Consider the following 15,804-nt stretch of genomic DNA (forward strand, 5'->3'; position numbering starts at 1 on the left):
AGTGGGGTGGAAGTGAGGTGGCAAGTGTTACTGGACTAAGCCTTTGAAGGAGTGGTGAGAGTGATTGAATTCAGCCTTTGTTTTTAACTAAAGAGCATTTATTGTATTCTCTACCTAGCCTTTGAATTTTGGGGACCTAACTAAATTCTGGAAAATCCTCACACAGAAGGGTGAATACAGTGAACATTATAAGCAGATATGAACAGCTGGAAGAACTGTAACCAAGTGCTAACTGACCAAAGAGAAAATTTCACCTACTTCTTAGTAAAAAAGAAAAAGAAAGTAGGGACGGACAGGGGCTTCAGATTGAACGAGACAAAAATCTTTTAATACATTTGACCTTGGCTAGATTGTAACAAAACGGAAACAGGACTTCTATAATACAATGCTCCCGGTGCAGCACGGTGTACACAGCTGTTTTCCAAGCCCTCACTCCATCCCCGCAAGGCTGCCACTTGAATTATTTGCCGGCTTGTTGGGCGTGCCGACCCAGAAGCATGTAGACCTTCTCTTTTATCCAATCTTTGTTGTAGGGCTGGTACGTCTGAGTGTCCGCTCGGTACACAAGGCAGCTAAGATCTGCCAGCTCATCAATGAACGCAAACAGCTCACTGATGTCATATGTGATGGAGGGACTGGTGGGATTCATTCTCTTCAGATGCTCTTCATACATTTTACAGACTCCTTCCATGCATTCATTCACTGATTCATAATCAGCGTAAGTTCGGCCTTCTGGCCTCTTCGTAGGCTGTACCAACAAAATGGTATGAGACATCGCGCTGAGCTCCGCCACCGCCACCGCTGCCGCCGCCACGGCCACTGCCCACGAGCTAAGGCACAACACCTCTAACAGCCGATGTCCGCGAGGAGAGCCACCGGAAGTCGGTCGAACTCAGCCTTTTGGAGACAAAAAGAGGAGCTAGTGAGAAGTATCTGTTGGAGATAAGAAAACATGTGGCCATAAAACTGGAGGAAAAGCAAAAGGCAGAGCCATAATACTGAAGAGCGAATATGGATTGTAACGGTCCAGTAGGAAAGTGGTTAACTCTTTAACATCAAGAGGAGAGGTTGAAGAAATAACTGACTTTTTTTTGAGACTTTCCCCATCCAGTGTCCTTTGATCTGAGATACCCATAAAGTCAATGACTCTCCTCTATATTTCCTTTCTTTGCCACAACTCAGTTCTCTCTTTGCTACTCAAAGGTGAACGGGAAGTGCCATGCTTGCTCCAACCTCCAGAGACCCTCATAATCTTTCCTTCTAGATCTGAGATAACTTATTTTTAAAATAAATTCTGTGACCAAGGCTCTCACAGTCCTGTTCACTATCAGTTCTGATTGACTGATTCAGTCATAAAAGTGTTTTTATCTAGTTAAGGCTTCAGAGCTAAAATGAGGTAACTTCACTTTCACCCTTATTATTAAGGTGAAGAGTCCAGAAATGGGGTGGGGCAGTGACCATAATGTTAACAGACCTCGAGTCCATGTCATATGTGGATTGCCTGAAGGAGCTAGAGGTGATCAGTTTATCCTCATAGGAGACATTTTCACTGTGTTCAAGTTTTTAATGGCTGCCATGTAAACAGGGATTACATTTGTTCTGTTTAGCTCTAACGGGTAGAAACAAAAGTAACGAGTGAACGTTGCAAAGAGAAAAATTTTGGCTTTATGTCTATGAAAAAGACAAAAACAAATACCCTACTTTCTAAGAAATTGGAGCTGTCCAAAGGTGGAAATAACAGGTAGTCATCGTCAGTGGAGGGCTTCCAGCAGTAGATGGATGACTGTTTGTCTGGGATATTAGAGTAAGCATTCCTTTAAGATTCGTATTGGTCTAGATGCTAATTGAGGAACCCTCAACTCTCAAATTCTGTAATTTTGTGGTCTGTAGTCTTTGGTTTACCAGGGGTGGGGAACCTTTGGCCTTTTATTAAGGGGATTTGTTCTTTGAAGTTTGGATTTAGTCAAAAGGCCATACTTGAGGAGCTGGAGGGCCACATGTGTCTTTGAGGCCACAGGTTCCCCACCCCTGGACCTTCTAGCCCATCTATGATTGAAAGACTCATAACTGGGCTTGCCTCAGGATGATGAATTCTTTTGATCACTATGATTGTAAAAGACCACGTAGTAGATTGTAGAAAGTTTGTAAGCAGAGGCAGTAGAAGTGTCATCATCAACAAAGTCATAGATTCTTGAACAACTGAAGCAAGTGTTATTCTGAATGTAGAAGACAGCATGTTATGATGGCTAGATGGTTGGCTTTGGAGCCAGGAAGACCTTAGTTCAAACCCTGCCTCTGACATGTACTGAACGTAGGACTTTGGGCAAGTCCCTTAACCTTTCGATGGCCAAGGCAACCTCTAAGGAAATAAGTTGCAGAACAGGTGCTGAGAGGCTTCCTCATTGGTAGCTCCCTACCCAAGTGAAATCACAGGTCTAGTTTAAAAAATCTCTCTAATAAGCTCATTATTATTGCCTGTTATTTATTGACATACATATGTATATATATATATGTGTGTGTATATATATACACACATATGTGTATATATGTATCTATCTATCTATCTATATATATATGTCTATCTATATCTATATCTTTGTATTCTTGTGCCCTAATGCCTTAATGATGAACATAACTGAACAGCAGACTGAACTAATGACAAAAGAATACCAACACTGGGATACATCAAAGGAAAATTTGAGTAATGCTGAACCTACCTCTTAATGAGTATGTTTTCTGATATTTGTCCAAGAGATACAGTAAAGAATTCCATTCTATACTCTTTCACAATAGGTGATTAAGTCTAGTTATGTTTATTTCAACTCCAGTCTCCTGGGAGTAGCACAATGCTATTATTTAGTCTAGAATATTTACAAATGACATAATAAATAGTTACATCTCTGCATAATATTTGACTATCCTTTTTCATTCATCATATAAATATTTACTGGAGGTCCACTCTGTGCAGCACCATTCTCCTGCTTTCAATTGTGTAGTGAGGAGAGGATGGAAACAAAAATCTGAATTAAGTTTGGGGTGGGTACTTTAGAGCATTATTGATTTGGGGCCAGGATCTTTAAGAGCAGTAGAGCCAGGATTGGAACTGAATCTTAAGTCCAATGATCTAAGGAGTTATGCAATATTTGGCAAGTCTACTCACCGTTTCGGGTCCCAGCTTCCTCATCTCTCGAATGCCTGGCTCAGGCCAGATGATATCTGAGGTCTATCTGTAAATAAGTGATTTACTATCATTTATTAAACTGAATAATTTTTTCTGGCAACCCAAGTATTGTATAGCTTCTCTACTGTTCCTTTCCCTAGAATCACAATAGAATTTTGAGGCATTTATAACAAATTAAGCCATATTAATATAGTACATTTATAGTTTGCAAAGGACTTTGCTCCCAACCACCCTCTGGGATTAATAGTATAATACTATTACCCATATCTTACAAATGAGCAAAAGCTTGCTATGTGAGTTGAGGGATGTAGCCTTTGCCATTCTTTGTTGCTCATCCCCTGATGATATGATCCTATGGATTCTCTTACCCATTCTGATCCCTTGTGTCCTACTGTGACATGCTCAGCCCTGGGTTGGTCATAAAGGCTATGGGATTCTTTTGGGGGTGGCGTCTCAGGCTGATCATATTCGTTTCACTGTTCTGGTAGCAGGCATTCTACAACAAAGAGGTTACAGTGCCTCTTTGTTAGTTCTAGGTTTGATGAATAATGTTTTGGGGGTATCCTCACTTGGGTCTCAAGACAAATGATCTTACATTCAAAGGTCACTTAAAATCATGGCTCATAAACCTTCCAGTGTGTTTACTTTTACTAGCCATTTGGGGGACACAATTGTCCATATCAAAGATGTTCAATGAAATTACATAGTAAAAAAAAGGTAACAACAGGACATTTCTCCCATGAACCTGGACATATTCTCTCACATGTGTATTAGCTGTGGGAGGAGTTATCATGCTTGGAGAATATGCATGGAGTGCACCAATGTGGCAAACTCAGTTGACCAGGACACATGTGTGGAAGAGTATATGCATAATGTGTCTAGGGCACATAGATAGAGAGAGAACTCATACTTCTGATGCTACAGAGTGGCCAGTGTCTTCTGGTTATCTACACTCGATATGGCATGATATTGCTGCTGCATGTGCAGAATTTCTTGAGAATTGCTCCCTGTAGGTCTCAGGTGGTCATTGCTAGGTGGTGCTCCATTGCTTTGGGGATATAGCCCACTGGACATTTTTTTTTGGTGGAACTTCTTTCAACTTCTAGCTTCCTAGTTTCAATTGGATTCTCAGCTGAGATACTACCTTTTCTCCATAAGAATAAGAACAGACTCTGTGATCTCTCTTTTAGCTTAGAGCCCAGAAGCTTAAGATGCAGTTCTTTTAGTGGGGAAGAAAGACTTATCATATGTCTGGTCATCAAAATAAGAGAAAAGAAACCCAAATGTTCTTCTGTCTGGTCTCTATAAGGAGAAGAATCTGCCAGTTCCTAAAGTCTTATCTGTGGGTAGCTTCTCTTTTCCAAAGGTGACTCTTAGCCTTCAAGGGCCAAGCTTATTTGGAATACGGAGCAGTCGGCCAACCAGCCAAGTACAGCTTACAGGCATTCAATCTTTCTTTGAACCTACTGTTTTTCTACTTGCTGGGAGCAACACCTTTGTACCAAACTTTGACTTACTTTAATGTCAGCCCTTTTTAATGTTCTTCAATTCCTGATATCCAACTTGAATCCATTCAACATCATCTCAGCTTCTGGCTTTCAAAAAATTGTCAAATGCCACCTGCTTCTAAAGTCTTTTATTATCCCACAAGATGGTTTGGGTCTCCCTTGCAAATGAAAAAGGGCAGGGTAAGATCAAGAGAGAGGCAGCTAGGTAGCACAGTGGATAGAGAGTTGTGCCTGAAGTCAGGAAGACTTGAATTCAAATCTAGCTTCAGATATTCACTAGCTGTGTGACTCTGGGCAATCCACTTAGCCTCTGTTTGCCTTAATTCACTGGAGAAAGAAATGGTAAACCACTCCAGTATCTTTGCCAAGAAAACCCCATATTGGGTCACAAAGAGTGGGATAAGACTGAATGACTCAACAACAATAACAAAGAAAAAGAGAATCCTGAAGGAGCTGAGGGGAGGGAAATGTTGGTCTTGTGGTTCAATACTTTTTTATAACTATTTTTTTTCATTAAGTATATGTGGCTGGCAGCAAAACTCCTGAGCTGTCCTAAAATGGTTGAGGAAATTGAGGTTCACTCAATTGAAGCATCTCGCTCAGTCATATAGTTAGTAGAAGACAAAATCAGGACATATGGGATATTAAAGGTCGAAAAATAACCTCAGAGGCCATTTACTCTAGTTCCCTCATTTTGTAGATTAGCAAACTGAACTTCAGTGAAACAGAGCAACTTGCACAGGGTCCCACTTGTCAGAAGTGGGATCTCAAGTCAGGATCTCTCCACTGTAGAGGTCTTGCTACTGTATCATCCATCTTGTCTTTCCTTTACCTTCATCTTATCTTATTAATCATCTATATTATCATCTCTCTCTATATTGATATATCTATATCTATCTATAGATGTATATCTAATCTATAAACATTATCATCTATATTATCTTATTCCCATGCTCCAGCACAGGCCATGTTAAAAACATTTATTGGTCATTGACTTTGACATGAAAAAAAACACAAACTTGTTGATTCTTCTTTAAGCCATTAACTTGAAGAACTACACTCCTGCTAGAAGTGAAAGATTCTCATACAGCTAGTCATCCTGAGAGACAGAAGATTTGTTTGGGCAGGGAGAGTGGCAAGCCCCAAGACTCAGAGGTAGGAGTAAGTGAACTCTAGGCAGGGGAATGACAGCTAGCAGGTTTACTTGGCAGGTCAGGGAAGTCCAAGCTGAGCTGGTACAGGGGATGAGGGTAGTCAGATGGAGAGAGGGAGCTAATTAATGGAAGTCCTATGAACAAATGCTGAGGAGTTTAGATTTGATGCATGATATAATTAGGAGTCACCCCAGGTTGGAGTCTTCTCCCACTTGTTGTAATTAATAAACTGTTAATGTAGTTCTCATGAGAGACCAGCTGGATAGTATGGTTTTTCCTAGTTTCCTTTAGTGTAGGAGCTCAGGAAATTCCTTGGGTCTCAGATTCTGTAATTGCTAAAGGAAAATTTTAGAGATAAGAAAACTTTTTACTCTACAACGGTCAAGAAAGGCTGTGTTATTGGTTGTTAGGAAGCTGATTGTCTTCAGTTTTCTGTCTCTCAACATGCAAATGACATCTTTAGCTTGCATGGCAGCTGAGCCATCTGCTTGTTTGAGCTAGATGATAATTCTCTCTATCTTCTCCCCTGTGGAGCATCCATGCTAGTAGGTTCTGTCATGATGGTCATAGCCTCTTTGTTTGGCTTACAGCAACCATTTTTTTGCCAGCCTAGTGACTGCCAGGTCTCTCTCGAATGCCTCCAAATGAGAATTCTATTCAGATTCTGGAATGTGCTATGTAATTAATTCATTCACTTGACAAACATCTATTGAGTGCTTCTTCTTTTAGTGGGCTCTGAGAAAGCAGAAAAGATGAATAATTGGGGGTCCCTCCCCTTAAGGAAATTAATATCTGGTAGGGGAGATATGTATATGCAAATAACCTTTTTTTTTAAAAGAGTCAAATGCCACAGGAGATGCACCAAGGGTTAGAGGATTTATAGCAAAGGTAATGGTTACTTCTGTCTGGAAGGATCAGGGAAGGTTTTATGGTAAAGGTGGCATTTGTATTAGGACTTAAAGTATGGGTAGGATTTCAGAAGGCAGAGGTTGGAATTAACAGAGGGCATTCTGGGTAGAGGGAATGACATGAGAAAAAATGTGAAGGTTTGAAATATGGGGAATGAGAAATAGAGTTCCAGTGTGGCTGAAGGGTAGGGTACATTTATGGACAAAGGGGAATAAGACTGTGAATATAAATTGGGGCAAAATAGTGGAGTGACTAAATTGTGAGAGGAATGATTGTGTGTATGTTATTTGGTAGAATCAAAGAATGAAAGTATCTCATACCTGGAAGTCTGGCCAGGAGTGGTGGCTCTGCTAGTGAGAGAGGCTGAGGCTGTTAACTTGCTTCAGTTCTGGAGTTCTGGGAGCAATAGGACTAAAGCTGTTGGGGTGAACTCAATCATGCATCAAAAATAGTGAGCTATGAGGGGTGTGTGTTGGGAAGGGGTAGTGTGTGGGAGAAAGTAGGATGCCAAGGAAGAGTGAATTTGCCTAAGTCAGAAACAAGGCAGGTGAAAGCTAGCAGTGGGATTCAGCTTCTAAGTGGCTGCTGCACTTCCACACTGGGAGAGGTAGGGAGATATAGTCTCAAAAAGAAATGAAAGAACAGGAAAGTTTAATCTTTTTACACATACATAGACACACACACACACACACACACACGGAGAGACTAGAACTAAGGAGACAAATTAGGAGGCTTTTGAAATAATGAGGACAAGAGCTAAGATGTGATATATAGTAATGGAAAGGAAGGTGTGGGTAGTAGATTTATTTTAATTCTTACATAGGCTCTGGAAGAATGTTGTGGTTGTAACCATCCGTGGCTTGGTAAAAGAGGAGACTAACTCTTGCTCTACATACACATAGGTATACGGGGCATGTTGAAGTGGGAGGGAGAGATGGGCTTCTCCTAAATATGCTAGTAAATAACATTTGCCACTTTTTAAAAACTACATTATTACCATCATCCAGATTGTTTCTGAATTGACTCAGTTGCTCTTATTGTCAGTGTAATTGAATGTAAAGCAGCAAATGAATTTTATAAAGGTGACTAGTTCTATTTTGTTATAATCCAAATAATTAAGAAAATCTAGGGGAACCTAGGTGGTGCAGTAAATAGAGCACTGGCCCTGAAGTCAGGAGGACCTGAGTGCAAATTCGACCTCAGAGACTTGACATACTTACTAGCTGTGTGATCTTGGGCAAGTCACTTAACTCCAATTACCCTGCCTTCCCCTCTCCAAAAACCAAAAAAAGAGAAAATCTTTGAGAATTTGTTAAGCAATGTCCAGCACAGTTCAGTGCAATGAAGTGTACAAAATAACAGAAAATATGATTCCCTCCTTGAACTTAAAAGATAAAACACACAGAGCGAGAGAACATGAAATGTACAATCTAGCACTACTGTGTGTATTCTAGATAATAAGTACTATAGCAACCCCCCAAAAGCTAAAGATACATGTTTGGCAGAGAAGTGTCCATGAACTTGACCCTGAGATTTATGCTGGAGGAGAAGAGAGAAAAGGGAGATATAGGTGTGAGGAACTAATGAAAAATGATAAGAGAGGCAGGATTGAGAATGAGGTTAGAAGGGATATAAGAATCCACTAACATATTTAGAGTAGATGGTTCATGTTGGACAATAGTATGAAATAAGTTTGGATAACAATGGTAAGTACAGTTTTCATAAGGCCTAAATGCTAGGTCAAGAAGCTTGAATTTAATCCTTTAAACAGAAGGACTTTATAGGTTTCTGTGGCACATCACGGAAGAGCTGCTTTAAGGACACTAGTATGGCCTCAGTGTATGCGATTTAGGAGAGTTTGGGAAAGGGTAGAGACATATACATCATACTGAATTACTAGACTAGAATTACAAAGTGATAAACCTGAGAAATGTTGGGAGAAATAAAACATAGATGGAAGGATCGAGTTAAGGTTTGCAAAATGCTTTACGTATTTTATCTCCTTTGATCTCCATACCAACTCTGTTAGATTGATGTTCTCTCCATTTTAAAGATGAGCAAAACGAGGCTGAGAGAAGCTAAGGGACTCAGTCACAAGGCCAATAAATGTCTGAAGGAAGATTTGAGCCCAGTATTTTCTGACTCCAAGTTTACCATCCTCTCTACCTCACCATTGTGTCTCCTCCCCCTCTTCTTTCTCACTACCTCCTTCCTCCATCATCTTCTTCCTCACTGCCACCTTCTTTCTCCTCCTCTTCTTCTTCACCATTACTTCCTTTATGTTCTTCTATCTTTTTTCATATTTTCCTTCTCTTCTACTTCCTCACCACCACCACTACCACCACCCCACGGAGACAGCAGTGATGGCTCATGTTTATATGGCATGTTAAGGTTTGCAAAACAGTTTACATTCGTTATCTGATTTGATGACAGATTACCTACCCACGGAATTATATAGGCACAGCACACTACTTCATAGGTGTCTCATTCTCTGGAAGTCTGGAAGAAGGAGCATTCTTTAACCTTGAATTTATCTCCCCAAGGATAGAAGCTCACCATTGACAACAAAGTAATGTTGCAATAAGTTGAATGAGAAGCTACAAATCTACTTTAAATATGTCTTTTTAGTAAATTTCCATCATTTTAGTAAATTTTCATTGTAACCTCTTGGGGTAGTATTTTGTGCCTGGTGACCAGTTGCAGATAATGAAGTTAAAATCAGACTACAAATCTGCAATACCATAAATACAGTCATAAAATAAGTCCCAACTTCCAGTCAACCAAGAAAAAACAAAAACAAACTCAGAATCACAGAATGTTCTAGTTCTAGAAGAGATAAACCTTAGATGTCTTCTAGTCCAACCATCTTATTTTTTATTTGAGAAGAAAGATTGCTAGACAAGCTTCTCTGAGGTATCCAATATAGGATGCCATATGTCTTTTAATTAGTCGTTTTTGAAATACTGATAATAATAATAAAAAGCAAAATAAGTATCCTTCATAGATACCTTAGCATAAACTATTTTAGGAAAGCAAGCAAGTAGCCATTTATACAATTGCATTAAAGGGTAAAGCCCAACATGTGGGCAGAAGAAAAATAATGCGTTTGTATTTTCAGTCTAGTTTCTAACTTAGGCATACATCATCATCTTTAAATGTATTCATGATCTCATTGATTTGGAAACTCCCTCAAACAGTGCAGATGCTAATCCATCTATCTCTACCCTTCCTGTCAGACTATTTATGTCTTCCTAAAAGTTTACTAAAAGGGTTCCACTCAATATGCTTAAGCCCTTCTTTGACCTTTCCTGACATAGTGAGGGTAGCCATGCTTCTCTCTGCTTTATGAGATGATACCATTCATAATTGTCCATCCTCCTTATTTGTAAAATTTTACTAATCAGTTATGATCTCACCTGGTATAGATTATACTGGATAGATTTGAGAGCTATCCATTTCTTTTTACTTGGCAAGAAATGTGTTTACTGACTAAGATGCTTTCTAGAATATATTTCTGTTCTTGTTGCAATTAATTTACACTAGTTAAGCTGTTGAATGTAATTATTATAGTCAGCATCAGTCTCATTTCTTTTGTCCATTTCCTATTTTTGTTGTTCAGTTGCTTGTTTAAATAGTTCAGGATTGGTTCTAGTGTATAATAACAATTATATTATATAATGATATTATTATTATTATTATTATTATTATTTCTTGTTCGTACTAATTCTGGTTAGCTCCAAAGTGTTGTTGGTATATCTGTGAACTGTGGTGCATGAAAGATGAAATGGCTGATGAAACAAAGGTTTGAGCTTTCAAGAACATCAACTTATCAAGCAATACATGCCAGTTGTATAACAAATTGGCACCAGCCCTCCTCAGCTTTGGCACTGGATGCAGCATACAGGAGGAGACAGATTATTTTTGAATTAAAACCAATTAATCAAATAGTGCCAATTAAATAAAAGAAAACAACAGGGTACAAACCAGGATGCAAAAATAGAGGATTTCTAATTGGGATTAGGGACTTTCCAAATTGACAGGAGGTGAACAAAAAGGTACAATTCCCTGAAATCAGAAAAAGAGGTGTCCTACTCCCCCCAAATTTTCAATCAAAAGAACATGGAAATATAAACTAATTGACCAGTATGGGTCCAGCTTTCAAATAAGACATATGGGTTGTTTAAGATGTGTAATTTCAAGAAAACATCTTGCATCTATCTTCAGATCTGACAGAGTTTCTGGTCAGCATAACCTATGCCCTTCATTTAAGGGTTTTTAACCAACAGGTAGAGGTGGTCCAGCATCCCAACTATGTAAAACTAGGTTCAAATAATGTAGTAAAGTTTTGTTACAGTTCCTGTAGTTGAATACATTTTCCTTGAAAGACAGAAATTGGACTAGACCCATAATTGAATAGAATGGGAACTGAGCTAGTTCTAGAATTAAATCACAAGGTGGAGTCAATATGGTTCCCTCAGTTCTCACAATTAACTCAGAATCAAAAGCTGACTTGAGGATAACGCCTATATAAAAGTTTTTTTCTTCTTCTAATATATTTTCTATTCTTTATGGCGTGACTTGGTGGCCACTATCTCTAGCGCCAAACAGTTCTTTTCTCAAATAAGATGTTTGAGATATAGAGGCATGCAACTTCTATTTAATCTATAAATCTTTGGCCTTCCTCAGCCCTTCTTCCCGAATCATATTTTCCTATAATATTTGTCCCTATCCTTACCTTTTTTTCCAAATGGCATTCAAGTCACAAAATAGAGTATATGCTGATTTAACTTTTTCTCTACCATTTTTATGAGCAACTTATATAAATTGCAATTATTTTCATGACGGTGCTTTGGACATCATATACCGTTAATAGTGCAAATATCCCATGATATAATGTTTCATATTGTCTTTGGGTGGGCAATAAACATATTCTTCAAACTTCTTTCTTTGTCCTCGTAAGGTAAATATGAAGAAAATTAGATTCAATAGAATTGGCCTGAGAAATACTTAGGCAAAACAATGTTCATAGACGAGAATTCACAGGACTAGAAATAATAGATTGAATGACAATAGGTCAATTAAGAGATTATGGATACCTTCAGAGAGGACAATTTCAGTTGACTGATGAGGTTGGAATCAAGATTACAGACGGTTTAGAATTGAGTAAAAGGAGAGGAAATATAGGTAATCAGATTGGACAGTTTTCTCAAGGAGTTGAGTCACAGAGGGGAGGACAGATACAAGACAATAGCTAGTGGGGATAGAGAAAGCTAATGAAGATTTTTTAAAAATTTATTTATTTATTTTTAGTTTTCAACATTCACTTCCATAAGATATTGAGTTCCAAATTTTCTGCCCATCTCTCATCCCTCCCCACTCCAAGACAGCATGTAATTTGATATAGGCTGTACATATACATTTATATTGAACCTATTTTCACATTAGCCATGTTGTAAAGAAGAATTAGAACCAATGGGAGAAACCATGAGAAAGAAGAAACAAAGAGAGAGAGCACAAATAATACACTCCAATATGCATTCAGGCTGCATAGTTCTTTTTCTGGATGTGGACAGCATTTTTCATCATGAGTTTTTTAGAGTTGTCTTGGATGTTTGTATTGCTAAGAACAGATATGTCTATCAAAGTTAGTCATCACACATTGTGACTGTTACTATGCACAATGTTCTCCTGGTTCTACTCACTTCACTCAGCATCAGTTTATTCGAGTCTTTCCAGGTTTTTCTGAAGTCTGCCTGCTCATCATTTCTTATAACACAACAATATTCCATTATATTCATATACTGCACCTTGTTCAGTCACTCCCCAACTGATGAGCATCCCCTCATTTTCCAATTCTTTGCCACCACAAAAAGAGCTGCTATAAATATTTTTGTACATGTGGGTCCTTTTCCATTTCTATGATCTCTTTTGGATACAGACCTAGAAATGCCTTTACTGGTCAAAGAGTATCCACATTTTTATAGCCCTTTGGGCATAGTTCCAAATTGCTTTCCAGAATGGTTGGATCAGTTCACAACTCCACCAACAATGCAATAGTGTTCTAATTTTCCCACGTGTTCTCCAGCATTTGCAATGAGGAGAGGTGAGAAGGATTTGAACAGTCACCATGTGGAGTAGGATTTTGACTTGATTAGGGTGGTATAGAATGTCTTCCTTGAGGCAGTAAGGACCAACTCGAGATCAGATATACTAGCATAAATTTGTAATGGATCCAATCAATAGAGTCTGATGACACAGAGCTACCCTATTCAATTCAATAGACATATCTAGCATCTACCATATACAGGGCTCTGTGTTAAGTGCTTGGGAGAGAACAAGCAGAATCACCTAAAAGTCTCAGGAGGGAGGGATGATTTCTAGTTCATCAGAATGGGAAAATATCATGGAAGGAGTTGGGGAGGCTAAAGCAAAGAACTGGAATTTAAGGGTTGCCATCAATTGGGGAATGGCTGAACACATCATGGTAGCTAAATATGATTGAATATCATTGTGCCAAAAGAAATGATGGAGACAGTTTGAGAGACTCCTGGGAAGTAGGAAGTGATACAGAGTAAAGTGAGCAGAATCAGAACAGGTATACAAAGACAACAACACTATATTAAAACAAACAAAACTCTAAAAGACTTATAAATTCTGATCAGAGTAATGCATAGCCTCATGTCTAGAGGTCCTAGAAGGAGCATATCACCCACTTCCTAAAAGAGAGATGATGGACTCTAGGTGCAGAAAGAGACATAGAGTTTTGGACATGGCCAATATGGATTCCTTTCGAATGACTATACTTATTTATTATAAAACTTTTTTTTCTTTTTTTCTTTATAATTGGGAGTAACACTAGACAGAGAGGGGGGTTAGTAATAGTTGTGCCAAAAAAAGAGAAAGAAAGAAGGCCATTGAAACAAACAACAAAGGTTAATGATGGAGTCAGGAGCCAGAAGGGCAAAAGGCTGGAAGTATCTGCGATATGAACTCCCAATCTCTCAGCTTTAGGGCCAGGCCTCCTGTGGAACAATTGGATGTCAGCTTAGTGAATTGTGCCAGAACTTAAGAGGACACAGAAATTAGGTTAGAGAATAAGTATGTGATGCCAAGCTCTTGGGCCCAGGATGATGACATTTCAGGAGCAAATGCATTATCTTCAGTTTCTTCCTGGAACCTCACGTTTAAAGTTTGGGTTTATCTTTGGTACTACCTCTAGGCCTGGAGAAGGTCCACTCACCCCCAATTGCTAGTGCTCTCTCTCTCTCTCTCTGGCCTTAAATTAGTTTATGTTTACTTACCTGTTTAGGTGAACTAGACATGACTGAAACAAAAATTACAGGATGCATTGCTGAGTAAGACCGATGTATACAGGAGTTATTTCTCTTTGTGTCTTTGACATTGCATCCCCTGACCCTAACCTGGTACTTTACATGTACCTTAAACAATAAATAAACATTTATTGTAACGAATTGACTTGAATTCTCTGACATGTAGTGAGCACTTGATGTGTGTTGACTGATTGGAAAAACAAAATAAAACAAAACTAAACAATGACAGATTGAGAGCTGAAAGGGAACTTAGAGTGGGCATATTCAACCCCTTAATTCTATAAATGGTTAACCTGCTCAAGGTCACAAAGGTGGTTAAGTAGCATGGTTGAAATTTGAACCAAAGGCCCCCAAGTTCCAATACAGCCCTTGGGTTAGGCGTGTTATAGATCATCAGCTCCTTAAGGGGAATAATTGTCCTATTTACCAAAGTGCCCTCCGATTAGAGGGCATTCAATAAAAATTTGTTGATTATATATTCAAACTACATATATATATATATATATATATATATATATATATATATATATATATATATATTATACAGGGTGTTCCTAAGGTCTGGACACATAGGCAAAAATGCATATTTTCAAGAAATGGAATGAATGAAATTTTCAACAATATTTTATTTAATTGGAATATTAACAAATAATATCTTCAATATAATTTCTATCATTTGTGATGCAAAGGTTGATGTGCTTTGCAAGATTCACATGAACTCAATGCAAAAACTCCACATTTCCTGTGTGTCCAAACTGTAAGAACACCCTATAAATCTTTGGGTAAATAAATACTCAAGAAAAGGTTCTTTCCTACGGATTTGCTTGGGTCTTTGTGTTTTTTTTTTTATATGCAAACTCCTTTTAACTGCCCTAATGATGACAAAGTTCTTCTTTTTTTTTTTTGCTTTTCTTTCTTTTTTAAATACATTTAGTTTTCAGCATTAATTTTCACAAGAGTTTGAATTACAAATTTTCTCACCATTCCTACCCTCCCCCCCACTCCAAGATGGCATATATTCTGGTTGCCCTGTTCCTCAGTCAGCCCTCCCTTCTCTCACCCCACTCCCCTCCCATCCCCTTTTCCCTTCCTTTCTTGTAGGGAAAGATAAATTTCTATGCCCCATTGCCTGTGTATCTTATTTTCTAGTTGCATGCAAAAACTTTTTTTTTGTTTTTGAACATCTGTTTTTAAAACTTTGAGTTCCAAGTTCTCTCCCCTCTTCTCTTCCCACCCACCCTCCCTAAGAAGTCAAGAAATTCAACAAAGGCCACATGTGTATCATTATGCATAATCCTTCCACAATACTCATGTTGTGAAAGACTAACTATATTTTGCTCCTTCCTAACCTATCCCCCTTTATTGAATTTTCTCCCTTGACCCTGTCCCCTTTCTAAAGTGTTTGTTTTTGATTACCTCCACCCTCATCTGCCCTCCCTTCTATCATCACCCCCCTTTTTATCTTCTTCCTCCTTTTTTCCTGTGGGGTAAGATACCCAATTGAGTATGTATGGTATTCCCTCCTCAGGTCAAATGTGATGAGAACAAGATTCACTCATTCCCCCTCACCTAACTTCTCTTCCCTTCCTATAGAACTACTTTTCCTTGCCACTTTTATTTGAGATAATTTATCCCATTCTAACTCTCCCTATCTCCCTCTCTCAATATATTCCTCTCTCATCCCTTAATTTCATTTTATTTCTTTTAGATATCTTCCCTTC

At 38.5% G+C, this 15,804-nt stretch overlaps 1 protein-coding gene across 1 annotated transcript; it reads right to left on the reverse strand.

Moving 5' to 3' along the window:
- Positions 1 to 460: 460 nt before the first annotated feature.
- Positions 461 to 775, reverse strand: LOC118830647 (enhancer of rudimentary homolog). The gene has a single exon (XM_036737548.1). It carries the CDS (start codon positions 773 to 775, stop codon positions 461 to 463), a length of 315 nt encoding a protein of 104 aa, XP_036593443.1.
- Between the last annotated feature and the right edge of the window lie 15,029 nt (positions 776 to 15,804).

This window comes from Trichosurus vulpecula, chromosome 9 (genome assembly GCF_011100635.1).
Source record: "Trichosurus vulpecula isolate mTriVul1 chromosome 9, mTriVul1.pri, whole genome shotgun sequence".
NCBI lineage: Eukaryota > Metazoa > Chordata > Mammalia > Diprotodontia > Phalangeridae > Trichosurus > Trichosurus vulpecula.

Bases quoted from the DNA above. Each gene is read 5' to 3' on its own strand.
- LOC118830647 (XM_036737548.1), bottom strand. From the start codon at position 775: ATGTCTCATACCATTTTGTTGGTACAGCCTACGAAGAGGCCAGAAGGC.